Source organism: Ceratotherium simum, chromosome 4, assembly GCF_057802395.1.
Source record: "Ceratotherium simum simum isolate JZ-2026a chromosome 4, ASM5780239v1, whole genome shotgun sequence".
Lineage (NCBI taxonomy): Eukaryota > Metazoa > Chordata > Mammalia > Perissodactyla > Rhinocerotidae > Ceratotherium > Ceratotherium simum.
This window is the reverse complement of record NC_141903.1, coordinates 35,153,180-35,168,549: the sequence shown is the minus strand read 5'-3', so window position 1 is coordinate 35,168,549 and position 15,370 is coordinate 35,153,180. Positions and strand designations below refer to the sequence as shown.

The 15,370-nt window shown below is 43.2% G+C and overlaps 2 protein-coding genes across 6 annotated transcripts in view; both read left to right on the top strand.

Annotated features, from left to right (window-relative positions):
* LOC106803529 (protocadherin alpha-C1) overlaps nt 1-1,772 on the top strand; it is a 40,019-nt gene extending 38,247 nt beyond the window's left edge. Inside the window, exons 3-5 of the mRNA XM_014795259.2 lie at nt 1,067-1,174; nt 1,359-1,486; nt 1,628-1,772. Of these exons, the coding sequence (XP_014650745.2) occupies nt 1,067-1,174; nt 1,359-1,486; nt 1,628-1,772 (381 nt within the window). The remainder of the gene's footprint in view (nt 1-1,066; nt 1,175-1,358; nt 1,487-1,627) is intronic.
* The window catches only part of PCDHAC2 (protocadherin alpha subfamily C, 2), a 40,356-nt gene continuing 26,474 nt past the window's right edge, over nt 1,489-15,370 (top strand). Inside the window, exons 1-2 of one of the 5 annotated variants that reach the window (XM_087429681.1) lie at nt 1,489-4,461; nt 12,754-12,812. In XM_087429681.1, coding sequence (XP_087285807.1) covers nt 1,903-4,461; nt 12,754-12,812 — 2,618 coding nt within the window. In that variant the 5' untranslated portion in view covers nt 1,489-1,902. The remainder of the gene's footprint in view (nt 4,462-12,753; nt 12,813-15,370) is intronic. The other 4 variants (XM_087429680.1, XM_087429679.1, XM_014795254.2 and 1 more) reach the window with 4 other exon arrangements.

The following is a 15,370-nucleotide window of genomic DNA, read 5'->3' as shown; positions in this document are numbered from 1 at the left end:
AAGAAAGGACTTTTAGAGAATGGTTTTTGCACATGGGGCAATGGATTTTTTTTTCCTTTTTGTGAGGAAGATCAGCCCCGAGCTAACATCCATGCTAATCCTCCTCTTTTTGCTGAGGAAGACCGGCTCTGAGCTAACATCTATTGCCAGTCCTCCTCCTTTTTTCCCCCCAAAGCCCCAGTAGATAGTTGTATGTCATAGTTGTGCATCCTTCTAGTTGCTGTATGTGGGACGCGGCCTCAGCATGGCTGGAGCAGCGGTGCGTCGGTGCACGCCCGGGATCCGAACCCAGGCCGCCAGTAACGGAGTGCGCGCACTTAACCGCTAAGCCACGGGGCCTGACCGGGCAATGGATTTTAAACTCCTACGGAAGAGATGAGAGGGCCAGGGAAGAGTGGATGTTCAGAACAGAGAAGCAGAGGCAATGACACAGCACAGGAGGGCTTGCTCTGATCATTCTCCTTCCTTCACTGAAGAGAACTGGTTGTCTTTTTGTTGCCTCTGCAGCCATACAAGGGGGAATCTTAGGGGAACCGAGGCCCATAGGTGTAAAGAAGCCTTATATATATGGAAGAAGAGCTGCAGCTATTGAAATTGCTGTGTATTGTAAGATAAATCCCAGCCTCCCACATTTTGCTTAATAACAGCAGACTTTTCACTGCAAAGCATTAATGGAGTCGGAATTCCAGTCAGGCTTGGGAGATCAAGAGTAACTCTCTTGATGTAACGGTTTTGCAGGCTCTGGAAGACATTGTCATCCATTAAAGAAAAATTTTAAAATCAGTCTTGAGAGAACAAAGAAAATGTCTTGGGTGATAAATGAAAAAGATTTGAAGTAAAATAAGGAAAATCTTGGGGAAAGAATCTCTCTTAAATTTTACCAGATTTCCCCCACTATGATCACAAGGGGTCAAATAAGAGCTTAGCCTGCAGCTTGATGGAGCCAATTTTTTAAAGAGAGAATTTTAAAACCTAAAATATTGGTTATTTGTAAAGGCACACAATGATGGTAAGGGCCACTTGGTTTGGGGCAGAATTGTGTTGGGTCTCAGGATACTTGTTTTAGGCTTGCCGCCTGAAAGAGGACAGCACTTGCCATCCCCCTCCCTTTGCCCTAGGAGTTGAACACTTTCTGCAGTACTTAGGAGTATTCCAGGGAAAATGTGAGGGTCAGGTAAGTAATCCCCATCAATAACCCCAGAGCGCCTCCCTTGCGTTTGTCTCCTTTAAACGTGGAGCCGCCGCCCACGTACCCATACTTAGCTAAGGCCCTCAGTTTATTTTCCTGAATTGCGCTTGTAAATCTTTTCCTGGGGAGCTGATAGCCCGAGTCCTACAGATTTAACTGTTTTTCCTAGAATAATCGTCCAAGACCCGTTAAGCAGCCCAGAGACCGCGGAGACTGGATGAACACGACCGTGGGGGCAGGGAGAAAGGGAGTGGCCGTGTTTCCGCGGTCTGCTGAGATTCGGCAGGTCCAGGCAGGGTGAAGGAGCTGGGGCTGGAGCGGCTGGAGCAACTGATCAGTCCAGGTCGCCGTTCGCCACCTCGGTGCGGAATCGGGGCCAGACTTGCTGAGCACTCCTCCCCCTCCCCTTCTGCTTCCTTTTCCCTCCCCCTGGAGCAGCGGCGGCGGCGGCGGCAGGAAGCGAAGCAAGGCTGAGCGACTCCGAAGCGAGCGGAAGAGCTGGGATATGGGGAGTCGGCGGGGACGGCGGGGCCAGGAGCCCTACGGAGGGCCCGCGAGGGGAGCGGCCCCCGGCGTTTGCTAGCGCGCGAGCGGTGGGGGAGCGGGCGCAGGGAGGCACGAGCGGAGGCAGAGGCGGGGCCCGGGCGTGGAGCGCGGCTGGGGAAGCTGCTGCCTCCGGCCCTGCCCGGCTGCCTCCGCCGCGGCCGGTGGCTATGGAGCTGGCGGGCACCAGACCTGGGGCGACAGAGCATCCGCGACTCCGCCCGCCTATGTCCTGGCTGCTGCTGCTGCCTCTCCTGCTGCTACTGCTGCTGCCGGGCCCAGCGGCCTCCCAGCTGCGATACTCAGTGCCGGAGGAGCAGGCACCCGGCGCGTTTGTGGGCAACGTGGCTAACGCGCTGGGGCTGGAGCTGCGGCGCTTGGGGCCGGGCTGCCTGCGCATCAACCATCTGGGTGCGCCCAGCCCGCGCTACCTGGAGCTGGACCTGACGAGTGGAGCGCTCTTCGTCAACGAGCGCATTGACCGGGAGGCGCTGTGTGAGCAGCGGCCTCGCTGCCTGCTCAGCTTGGAAGTACTGGCGCACAGCCCCGTGGCGGTGAGCGCCGTTGAGGTGGAGGTGTTGGACATCAACGACAACTCGCCACGCTTCCCGCGGCCGGACTACCAGCTTCAGGTAAGCGAATCGGTGGCGCCTGGAGCGCGCTTTCATATAGAGAGCGCACAGGACCCCGACGTGGGCGCCAACTCGGTGCAGACCTACGAGCTCAGCCCCAGCGAGCACTTCGAGCTGGACCTTAAACCCTTGCAGGAGAACAGTAAGGTGCTGGAGCTGGTGCTGCGTAAGGGCCTAGACCGCGAGCAGGCAGTCTTGCACCACCTGGTTCTCACAGCTGTGGACGGGGGCAGCCCAGCCCGCTCGGGCACGGCACAGATCTCTGTGCGTGTCCTGGACACTAATGACAATTCTCCCACCTTCGACCAGTCCACTTACCGCGTCCAGCTTCGGGAGGATGCGCCCCCAGGCACATTGGTGGTGAAGCTGAATGCGTCAGACCCGGATGAGGGCTCCAATGGCGAGCTCAGGTACTCCTTGAGCAGCTACACGTCGGACAGGGAGAGGCAGCTTTTCAGCATCGACGCCAGCACGGGGGAAGTGCGGGTAAGTGGAGCGCTGGATTATGAGGAGGCCTCTTCCTACCAGATCTATGTGCAGGCGACTGACCGGGGTCCAGTGCCCATGGTGGGTCACTGCAAGGTGCTGGTGGACATCGTGGACGTCAATGATAATGCACCAGAGGTGATGCTCACGGACCTGTATAGCCCAGTGCCTGAGGATGCTGCACCCAACACTGTCGTGGCCCTTCTCAGTGTCAATGACCAAGACTCAGGACACAACCGGAAAGTGAGCCTGGGCCTGGAGGCCACACTGCCTTTCCGACTGAATGGCTTTGGAAACTCCTACACACTGGTGGTGAATGGCCCACTGGACAGGGAGCGAGTGGCTGCTTACAACATCACGGTGACAGCCACTGATGGGGGAGTACCACAGCTCACATCCCAGCGGACACTACAGGTTGAGATCTCTGACATCAATGACAATCCTCCAAGCTTCCTGAAGGACTCCTACTCTGTCTACATCCAGGAGAACAATTTGCCAGGGGTGTTGCTCTGCACTGTGCAAGCCACAGACCCAGATGAAAAGGAGAATGCAGAGGTGACCTACTCCCTCCTGGAAAGGGAGATTCAAGGGCTACCAGTCACCTCTTATGTCTCCATTAACAGTGCCAGTGGCAGCCTTTATGCTGTCAACTCCTTTGACTATGAGAAGTTTCGAGAGTTCTTGGTGACTGTGGAGGCCCAGGACAAGGGGAGCCCACCCCTGAGCAGCACTGTGACCGCCAACGTGTATGTGGTGGACATGAATGACCATGCCCCTCACATCCTCTACCCTACCTCAACCAATTCATCAGCAGCCATTGAGATGGTGCCTCGGACTGCCCCTGCTGGCTACCTGGTCACCAAAGTCATAGCCATGGACTCAGACTCTGGGCAAAATGCTTGGCTCTTTTACCATCTGGCCCAGACTTCTGACTTGGATCTCTTTAAAGTAGAGCTACACACAGGAGAAATTAGGACTACCAGGAAGATGGGAGACGAGAGTGGAACCACTTTCAACCTGAGTGTGGTGGTCCGAGACAATGGAGAGCCATCACTATCAGCCTCTGTGGCCATTACAATAGCTGTGGTGGATAGGGTCTCCAAAATCCTCCCTGATACTCAGAGACATGTTAAGAGTCCTCGGACATACTCTGAAATTACACTTTATCTAATAATAGCATTAAGCACAGTGTCTTTTATATTTCTTTTGACAATCATTGTTTTGAGCATCATCAAGTGTTACCGCTACACTGCATATGGCACGGCGTGCTGTGGAGGCTTCTGTGGAGTGAGGGAGCGGTGCCCTGCAGAACTGTACAAACAGGCCAATAACAATATTGATGCCAGGATACCGCACGGCCTCAAAGTGCAGCCTCACTTCATTGAAGTGCGAGGGAATGGCTCCCTCACTAAGACCTACTGCTACAAGGCCTGTCTGACGGCAGGCTCAGGGAGTGACACTTTCATGTTTTACAACACAGGGGCCCAGACAGGACCGGGGCCTGGGGGAGTCCAAGCAGCAGCCGGTGACAGCAGGCACCTCACAGGCCAAAGTGGGCAGAGTGCTGGGAACCTGATTATCCTCAAAAATGAGGCTGTTTCTCAACATGAGGTGAGATAGCAGTCAAGGGGTCTTCGACAAAGTCATGCATTTTTCACATACCCCACCCCCCCAATATCATGTGGTTGGCTTTATTGAGTTATTAACAGTGACGGGTTATCTGATAAACTGAGTATGCATATATAGTACGTAATTTGATTATAATCTGCTATGTTTCCTCTCTGGAAAAATAGCGTTAGAGAATTGCTTTACTTTCCATTTTCTTTTCAGATATATAAAGGCTTGACTATAAAATTCTTTGAGAAATGAGGATTAGTCTTAAATATTTGATGTCAAAGCACAGCTCTGTGGAGAAATAGAACTGGCTGGAGAATAAGATGGTGCTATAGGGAGTAACATTATGAGATTCAAGGAGAAATGGCCTCTGCTCTATTATCTGCAGGGAAAGTTCTCTTTTGAAATCCTATAGGAGTGTTGTTTTTTAAAAAGCTCTGAGACCACTAGGGGCCGTGGTGATCACCTCTGTATGCTGTTCCTCTTTATACCTTGGACTGCCTGCAGTGAAAATTATCCAGTTAATATTTCCAGTAATTGCACTGAACTAATGCAGTAGGATCTTTTGGAAATTCATGTCAGAAGTGGTAGAGCCATAGAATGTGGACCTAACCCTGAAGCCAAAGTCTGCTTTGGTTATTTGATGTGGTAACTCTTCTCTAGAGGCTGTCAGAGGAAATGAATGATGGTGAGGCAGAGAGACCAAAAACCAATTTGTCTGGTTCGGCCAGGAAGGTATTAGAATGAGTGGATTAGGGATGTGGGGGGTTGGTGAAGACCAGGACAAGCTGGGAGTGGGAAGAAAGAAAAGAGGGAAAGAACTCTCCCACTAGTCACCTTTCTTGGCATAGAATTCATTGTAAGAGGATTTCCCTACATTTAACTTAAATGAAATCTATAATCTGATTTCCGGTTGACAGTTCCTAAGGTTTTGATGAGATGTGAAGTAGCCTCTTCAAGCCCCTTGTGTCTTTAGGTTAAATGACAATACTCCAAACAATACTTTGACATTCATTTTCTGGATCTAAAATTTGGTTGCAAAAGCCTTGGGAGATGGGTGGCTTACTATACATGAAAGACAGGTGTTAGTAAATACACTGGTTTTAAGTTTTAAATAGCCGTAAGGCCAGCTTGCTCATTATTGTGAAGAAGGCATACAAATTATTGACAGTGCATGAATGTACGGATGTGTTTGTGTAGTGTGTTTATCTCCATATGCATGCTTTAAATAACAGAGATTTGCTTTGTGATACTTTAAACTTGGATTTCAGAAGCAAAAATTTTGTCCCATAAATAGAGATGAATTGTTATCTTCCCAAACAACTATTTTGTAGCGAGGACTTTTGTAGCTACTACAAAATGTGTTAATAATATTTGTCCTTCCTATATTTTTTGTGATATATTTTCATTGACATATTGCCGTCTTTTTATTAATGTCTATATTTTCACATTCTAAATTCATGCTGATCTTAAAGTAATGCATAAGTACAGAGAAAACAGAGATGGCCTGAGAGGAGAATTTCCCATCCCTGTTGTAGGTAGATTTATCAGAACAGCCTGATGTTTGTCAGTGCTGAGCAGCCACAGGGGGCAGATTGCAGATTAAGAAAAACAGGGAAAAATCAAGGAGTTTCCAGAATTCTTTAGATCATAGGTTTGGGAAGCATATAAAAGGGCTTAGCTTTAAATAAGGATGCTATAGACATTTGCTTAACAAATTCCTGTGAAGCCCTTTTGGGCCTTCAGTGGGCTGCAGGTGGTGAAGAGGCACGGAGTGCTGGCAGGCAGGCAAGACTCAGTTTTGCCCCCAGCTGTGAGCCGGAAGCTTCCAGGAATGACATTCTTAGCCTTCCTCTCCTGGCTCAAAGCCTGGGGCAATTTGATACATGAACTATTTCTGTCTTACACTGACCTGTGTGTTAATAGGTACTTTGGTACACAAACCTTTAATCTAGGGAGAAAATTATGTCAGAAAAATGCTTACTCTTGTGGGATTTTGTCAGGAGAGTGCATGATTTTATAAAGGCAAATTTCTGCAGACACTTTCGGAAGTCCTCTGAAGAGCCCTAAAATCTACCACTCCTGAAATTATTGCAGTGATAGGGAGAGAGTGAGTCACATTGTCATAGCATGGCAAAGTGGGAACAAAATCACTCAACTCTGAAAGTCGCTGCTAGATCAACCTGTTAAATTCCATCTTAGGCTTTCTCTTTTCCCTGCCTAGTTACTGCAGATGCAGGAGGGTCCTGGGGTACAATTAATGCCATGTGCCCACATTAAAGTTAGATGGGGATTGGAAAGGATGAGTAAGGGAATTTGCACTCACAGACCACCCTGCTATGTAAAAATGTTTTGCTTTGCAATATATGTGTGGTTTCATTACCCGTAAGTCATGCATTAAACAAACATTTACCAGCCTCTAGCATATGAGGAAACAAGCTCAGAGAGGTTAAGTAACATACACAGTCACTCTGTTAATGATATTTGAAGTCATGTCTGTCTGACACCAAAGACTGTGCTTTTTGAAATAGTACGAGTAGACAGAAATCCCAGTGTTTATGCTCCTTTTGACATGGGATACTCAGGCATTTAGGCTACCACTGGCTCACCTAGTAGTGACTCTTTGGAAAAAGAGTCATTCCTTGCCTAGAAGTAGGTCACAAATGGGAGGATCAGTGAGTAAATATATTTTTGTTTGTTTTACCATTGGCAAAACCTGTTAAGATCTTTTATCTCTGTTCTTTCTCTGATTTCTCTCTTGTTGCTTATTAAACATCAGCATTTAACACCAGACTCTAATCTTTTGGTGGATTTTACCCCCAGTGAGCTTTACTTCACAAGCCACTTGTGCAGTGAGGTTTTTGAAGTAACTATTTGGTAATGGGGCACAATTTTTCTTTGGGGATTTCTGAAAACCTGATAGTGGATATGGCTGGTACCTTCTTCAGAGTCTCCAAGAAAAGGAACCAAATCTTCAGGTGGATTTTGTGCATTTATCGTCCTGTGGCTGCTGGTGAGTCACTTTGAGTGCTCTCGGTGGATCTGTCCAGTTGTGCCTCAGAGGGACCAGTTGGCACATGATGTGGAAATCACAAAAGAGTAGCAGAAATGACTTAAGTTTACATTCACTTTCACTTATTTTAAAGCAATTTGTAGTTACCAAATCTTCAGTTATTTCTGCCACTGAGTGTACATATTCACCGGAATTCCAGATGTAGTGACCTGAAAACCCTTCTTTCAGTGGCACCTGATTTATTTCTCCCAGGGCCGACTTTTCTATCTGGTGACTTTGTCCTGAACGAGAATTTACACTTAGTGTAAAGTGGCATGGTGGTGAATTTATAAAAACTGCACAATGATCAGAATAGGCAAGGAAATTGTATCCGTGAATTTCCATTCCAGTATTTCATCCTTTGATGGTCACTTTTCAGTGGATGGGGCTGTTTTGTTTTACCATTTCCATATTGGTTATGGGACTGTTCTTCTGAGCAAAGATTTTTTTTCTTTGGTCTGATAATATAATAATTTTTTCAAATTACCTCCTTCCTCCCTTCTTCTGCTGATCTGCTGAGCCAGATGGAATTACGGCTAAGCTCTTCTCTGTCTCTTTGTCTTGCACATATTCTGACTGATCAAGAAATCTATTTATTATAGCTTGAATGTCATTGGTCTACCCTTTCCTCTGACCCGGGAGTGAGCGTCACATGGGCATCTGGTCTAACTCAGAACACTCTGCAGGGACACAGCCTGGCATATTATAAATTGTCTGTTGGCATGCTGTCTGCCTGACAGAATAGCAGAATCGGTTCTGGATACTTGCCTTGGTTGGCCACCAATTTTTGCTCTCCATGAGAGGTCAGGATGATGTCAGTTTGCAAATGTTTGAGGAAAAATTACCATCACCAAGTCCAAAGGTTGAGCTGAATTTAATGGGAATTTACAGGTGTCTTTGAATGTGACTTTTGTAGGACTTCACCTGGCTCAGTGTTCCTGTGCATTTTATAGTATGAATATAAATTTAACTTATTCATATAATAATATTCTGAGCATTATAATCTGCAATCAAGATTTCAAAAATCAAAGGTCAAGAGGATTCCTTAGCAGTGTTTTAAACCTGCTAGCCTAAAAATTGTACAGTTTTTTTTCTTGCAAGTATTTGAACTTGACAGATGCAAAGAAATATCTGACATTGCAAAGATGAAGAGAAATGTTAGTTCCTTGGCTCATAAGCAACATCAGTTCCTTTCTGGCCTTGCAGGGTCAGAACTCTGGGCTCTAGGGAAGTGAAACTGTGAGGGAGAGTAACGGCTGTGCTAGCAGGCTGTGCATTCAGAATTAAGCAAACCGAGCATTTTCTGTTGTACTGGAACCCATTAGGTATGTTTTTAAAGTTATTTTTATTTTATTTTTCTGCTCTGTGGGTTAGGGTTGTAAATGATTGTTTTCAAAGGCAAGTATTCACCTAGAATTCTCATATTTCTCATCTTTTCATTTTGATTTACATTACATTACATGTAATGTAACAATGATTATTTTAAATGTTATGTTCCTTTTTGTCTTGATGACCAACAGTTTATGCATTCATTTTCTAGTGCTTTGTAACAAATTACCACAAATTAGTGGTTAAAAGCAACACTCATTTATTATCTCACAGTCCTGTCTGGTGTGACTATGTTCTCTGCTCAGGTTTTTACAAGGCTGAAATCAAGATGTCAGCCAGGCTGGGTTCTCTGCTGGAGGCTCTGGGGAAGAGTCTGCTTTCAAGTTCATTCAAGTTGTTGGCAGAATCCAGTTCCTTGAGGACTGAGCTTCCCGTTTTCTTACTGTTGGCTGGAGGTCACTCTCAGCTCCTAGAGGTTGCTCTCAGGTCCTTGCTCCGTGGCCCCCTCCATCTTCAGAGCTAACAGTGGAGAATCTTCTCTCACATGGAATCCCTTTCGTGTTTCAAATCTGTCTAATTTCTGTCTCTGATCGCTAGACCCAGATTTAAAGGGCTCATGTGATTAGGTCATTCCCACATGAACGATCTCTTCTTCTGAAAACCAGCTGTGCCATATAACATAACCTAATCATGGAGTAGATCCATCATATTCACAGTCTTGGAATTATGCAGGGCATATACACCGGGGTATAGGGATCTTGGGGGCCATGTTAGGATTCTGCCTATCACAGTTTATATCAATGTTCACAAAATATCACTGTGAGAAATATGCAGTATATACATCCTTAATAGAGTTCTGTTAGGAAGGAAAAGGAGATGCTACATATAGTCTCATGTCTCAGAGGGCCATTTATTGATAGCTTCAACATGGATTTCCATGATAAGAAGATAGCATATATTTCCTGAGTAGTCCTATAAGTTATGACATAAGGTATTTTTAACCTATTTTATTTTAAATCTGTCTTGAAAGAGGTGATTCACCTTTCTGTAGCTCAAATATTTTATCGTATAAGTAATAAACAATACCATTACAGGGCAAATTAAATCTTTGTTATAATTTTGATAGAAAATTAAATGGGTTCTTGTTCTTCAATAATACTACATCACCCATATAAACTATCCAATCCAGTTTTTCCACATGTGGAGTTTTGTGACTATTATTCTACTAAAGCACTAAGCTTTGAAACAGCAGAACACACTGAGGCTTTTCACCAATAGAAGTTAAGCATAGTCCTAGAACGTATCATCCAAGTATTAGAGAACTAAACAATCACAGTTAGTTCAGGGCCTTACTATATGTCTCCATTGTGTCAGTATATCAGTAGTCAGCCTTTCAATTTGAATTTTTCCAAGTTTAATCAAGTTTAAGTGAAACCCATGTACATTTTATTACTTTCAATTTTGGATCATTTTAAAATAAATCCATATCTGGGAAACTCAGAAGTTTAAAAAGAGGAAAAAGAAAAATATGTGTCATTCCATGTAAATTTATTTAAAACACAGATTTTCCCACATTAGGAAGACCTAAACATGACTATCAGCCAAACCCACCAATCAGGCAAGTAATTTGATCTCTCTAAAGCTCAGATTTCTCATTTTTGTAATTTAAGTACAGCAATATTCCCCTTGCATGATAGTTCATTTATTCAAAAACATTTTAAAAACCTACCAAATACCTGAACCCTGCTAGGCTCTGAAGACATAGCTAAATATATGAATATCTGAGGCTATTTATATGTTTTATGAACAAAACAGATATAACCCCTTTTATAGAATTTATGGTCTGACAAAATGCTAGGATAAACGCAATAATATATATAAAATACTCATCCCATTGCCTAGTATTGTGGGGTTACTTAAAACATTAATTACTTTCTTCCTTACCTTTTCACTACCTGATCTTAATGCCATAAGACATCTCATAACTATGATTCTGGCAAATGAATCCGAGAAGCATCTTGTTGCTGATGGACTGTTATAGAAAATAGCAGCACGACAAATTAAATGTCATTGAGGAAGTGAGATTGTATAATGAACTGAGTTTCCTGGTCAGTTCTGCTAGAACTGTGCCTTTCGGTAAAATTAGGTTGGTGATTTCATTCCAAAGATGAAGTTGCCGCAGTTTTCATCATGAATGTTACCCAGTCATAGAGAAATTGGCAACATTTACTCAACAGATGTCAAAGCCTTTCTTGAAGGAAAGTTCTCACAGCTGACAAGCTGACACTAGTGCTGCTGATGGTAAAGGGGAGAGATGGTGATGATATGATTAATAAAAAGTATTTCAGTCATATTTTCAGGTTCACAAAATGATTTGCAAATATTTTCTCTTTTGTTCCCTCTAATACCCATGGTAGAAAATGGGAACCCTTTTATTTCATCTGTAGATAGTTTTATGCTACTTTATATGGAACATCCATAGCATTTTGTGAACTTGAAAACCAAGAATGAAGCAGCTTGCATATTCATATCTTGCCAGCAGAGTGGAAGGGACCAGAGATGGCAGTTAGTATATGGGGATGGTTGCGGTATAATATCCTAGAGTTGTGGCTTTTTCTGGGCCTTGACTTTTGCTGACTCTCTGAATACCATCTAGCCATCCTAAAGTCTGTATGCTGATCACTTCTTCCCTAGGTGTTGTGAAGAAGTGTGTTTATGAAATACTCTGCATGCCTTGAATAAACTATAAGAATGAGAGGAACAAGAATTATTGACATTTTGAAATAGTTTATTGGTATTACTGTAGCATTGTGTCTACCAAATATGATAATTATAATCCAGAGGAAAACATAGAATACAACCTCCATATCCTCATCTTTCCACTCAGATAGACCTCGGTATTCAGTGACAGGGCCACTTTAATCTCTGCCCATGAAAACACATTGAGAGGAATGTCTATCACAGGTTTTTTATAATAAGATTTTTGCTAATAGATACCAGATAGTGGTAGTGATTGATTTTGTCCCTTGAGGAGCTTCTATTCAGCACGTAAATTCCCTGACCGTCTTTAGGTGCCTGTATTTTCGTCTTTGTCCCCTGCACTTTGAATTGACAGCTTGTAGACAGAGGGCAACAGATCTTTCCAATGCATAGGTGGTGCAGAGTGAGTCAGGTTCTTCTTGGCTTTCAGCTACTCCCTGTTCAGCAATCAGAGCTTAGTGAATGGTAATTGAGTGAGGAGGCAAAGCACTCAGAGGAGCAGGAAACTAGTACAATTCTTTGAAGAGGATTATGTAGCAAAACAAGGTCAAACTCTGCAGTGGTTTGTTTTCCTCTATCTAGTATTCCTCTTCAATCAGCAGAAGAGGCAGTTATCAGTTGCTGGCATTGTGACTGGGCATATCTGTCCTGGGTCAAACATGCTGCAGTCTGCAGAGCCAGCAGCAGATTGCAGTCCTCTGCAGTCCAGCCAGACCAGCAGAACTTGTGTGGTTGTGTGCCCTGTTATAGCTAGAATACCAAATTGGGAATATTCCCTTAATGGGGCATTTGAGGGCAAAAACAACAAAAGCTTTTGCTGTCTCGAAACAGACTGCCCTTTCCCTAGTGCTGCTTTAAGAACACAGACCTGTATGGTGCAAGGCGAAGCCAACGCTGGTCCTCACAGCACCATTAAATCTGGTTTTCCGTGATATTTAGTCTGTGCAAGGACCCTCATGTGCGAATTTAATTTTCTCCTGAAGTGCTATATATAGATGGATATCATCTTAGAGTTGCACATGAAATGGCTCCTTCAATACTTTTTTTAGAGGCATGGAAATATTTAGGAAACAACTAATCAATTAACATCATCCCTGGGAGATCATTGTTTTGCCATATTAACAAAAACCCCCTTTGTGGTTTTGCAGCCACGACAGCCCAATCCTGACTGGCGTTACTCTGCCTCCCTGAGAGCAGGAATGCACAGGTATGTATTTCCCTCCTTCTTTCACACAGAAGTAACTTGAACTTTGTATGGCTCAAATAAACTATGTCTCCATAGGCCAGAAGCAGCTGTCAAAACTAAGAAGCTTTAGGTACTTTGCCAGGGGAATGCAGTTATTTTTTTCTTTGCATCTATTTCTTGAAATGTTGGAAGTGGTCCGTGCCAAATGCTTATCAAGTGCTAGCAAATAAGAGTCCCTGTAAAATCATAGAGATGGGCTACTCTGTACTTTCTCTCATCAGAATTTCTATAAGGAAATAATTCCAACTTCCTTTATTCCTTCTCCACCTAAACTTTCTGTCCCTCCCTTAAAAATTGTAATTAATACTGATGCTTTTAGACTTGAGTACATTGTGTAATGTACATGTACATGTTGTCTACCTTGCTTTTCTATCACACGTTAACTGTTGTATCCTATCAACCACAATAATTGGTTGTTATTCTTGTTCATGTTCCCCCCTGTTAGAGTCTTCTTATCTTTTCCATCTCATTGCTATCTTATTGCCATCAATGGCATGGGGTCTTCAGAGGATGAGCCATGTGAAGGGCCTTTATTAAATATCTGGAGACCAAATCTAGCTTACTTTAAATTAACCTAGAGTAATAGTATTACTCTAAGACTCAGATTAAATATAATTTTGCTTTCTCTACTTTGTTTATTTGACAGTAATTGATTAACTACCATGATTCCCAGAGCTGATCTAGTATCCATGCCGTGGGGCCAAATAAAAGATTCATTATTTGTGAGCGTCTTTGGAAACCAAATGGGGAGGGCCAAGAAACTAATGATCACTACCACCAAAAGGATTTAGTTTTAAAGAAGAAATAAACTCCAAACTTAAGCCCCTCAAAATATCTGGGCAACTCTTAAATAGATCTTCACCAAACCTAGGTCAATTTCTAAAGAGAAAGCTTGCAAAGTATGTGTTGAGTTAATGATAAATTAGTTTTAGCCCATTAAAAAATGCATTAAGTTAAAATAAATTAACATAGTCTCAAGCATTGCATTGCAAATTGAGCAGAAATCATTAAAATGGGTGCTATTTCTGAACAAGAAGCAGTCAGTGAAGGGCTGAAGATTGGTAGCTGGCTTGATGAGATGTCACATTGGAAGCTGGGTTATAATTTTAGGCCAGAAATGCTCATGTGGATGCCAGAATACTAGGTATCAGAGGCTTCTTTATATTTGTTAGAGACCGCCTTATGCGTTTGCCTGCATCTGAGCTATTGTGGTGGAGCCACACAAGAGAAAAAGTGTGTTTACAACACCAACTCTTTCTTTCCCAATGAATTAGTGCTTTACTTGGAAAGTACCAAAGCTATGAGATGCGCCTTAAAAACTACATTTAAAATAAAATACTAAAACATATCACTTCCTTATCTGATTTTCAAATGAAAAAAAAAGGCCAAATCTGTTCTTATTCAGGTTTCAATTAAGATATCATAAGATTTAAGTAGGATAAGAAGTGAAATAAAAATTGAAGCTAAATGTAATTTATTCCTCACAATGTAGTACATTGAACGTATATTAGAGTTGTGAACTTAAATAACCCTCATCTTTTTCACACACGTGCTTGGCTTCTTGGCCTTTTCAACCTCAGATGTCATGTAACTGTTCCTTTGAAAATTCTGCCTTGAGCTGAGCTGGTTCCAGGGTAGCTACATCTTCCGAATGAATCTGATTGAACCCGTATAATTTGCTGGTAGGATCCAGGAGCACCTGAAGGATATTGATATTTGGAAAAAAGAGAAGATTCTAGGGTGTAGATGAAGGGAAGAATAGCAATAGGGCGGAGCTAAATGAGTGAATTTCCACTAGATATGTCATTTGAAGTAAAAAAGTAAGAGAATATTGAACTTATAGATGGCCTTCCCCCACAATAGTTCATGTTTTCTTGTTCTGTTGCATCACCTAACCTCTTCATATGGTAGTATAAATTTCATTTTAGTAACTAAATTTGCAAGATGAACCCATGTCTAGTTTAAAAGTGTCTTCTAACTTGGGTGAGGGTTTTCTTGTATGATATTTACTCTTAGGGTCCCATTTGTTTCTTCCTTCATCCAACAAATATTTGAGGGTCTAAAATGTGCTAGCATTAGACATACATAAATGAATATGATGTTCTCCCCACCCTTGAACACTTTATGTTCTATCTCTCCTTCCTCTGAGGGTCTCCCTGTTCATGTCTCACTCCCTGCAATATTTCATGCCAAATTAATCTATTCTCAACTGGGATCCGTGAGTGGTGGTGATAGGCTTCTTCTAGTCCCAGGAAATGTAGGGTGGGTCATCTATGAGTAAAAGATACAGAAAGAGTAAAACAAAATAAGATTAAGAATTAATTGGGTAGCCAAACTGGAATAATACTGCAGTTATCAGCAAATACTTTTCATGTGTTTTCCTCTTTGCTCTAGAGAACCCAGAAACGAGAGAACCAGCAAGATAGGCTTGGGGATTTTGAGAACAAGCTCTCCTCATCTGCTTCACCATTAAGATGCTAAAATGGCATTAGCCCTCTGAGGGGCTTCTTGTTAGATTT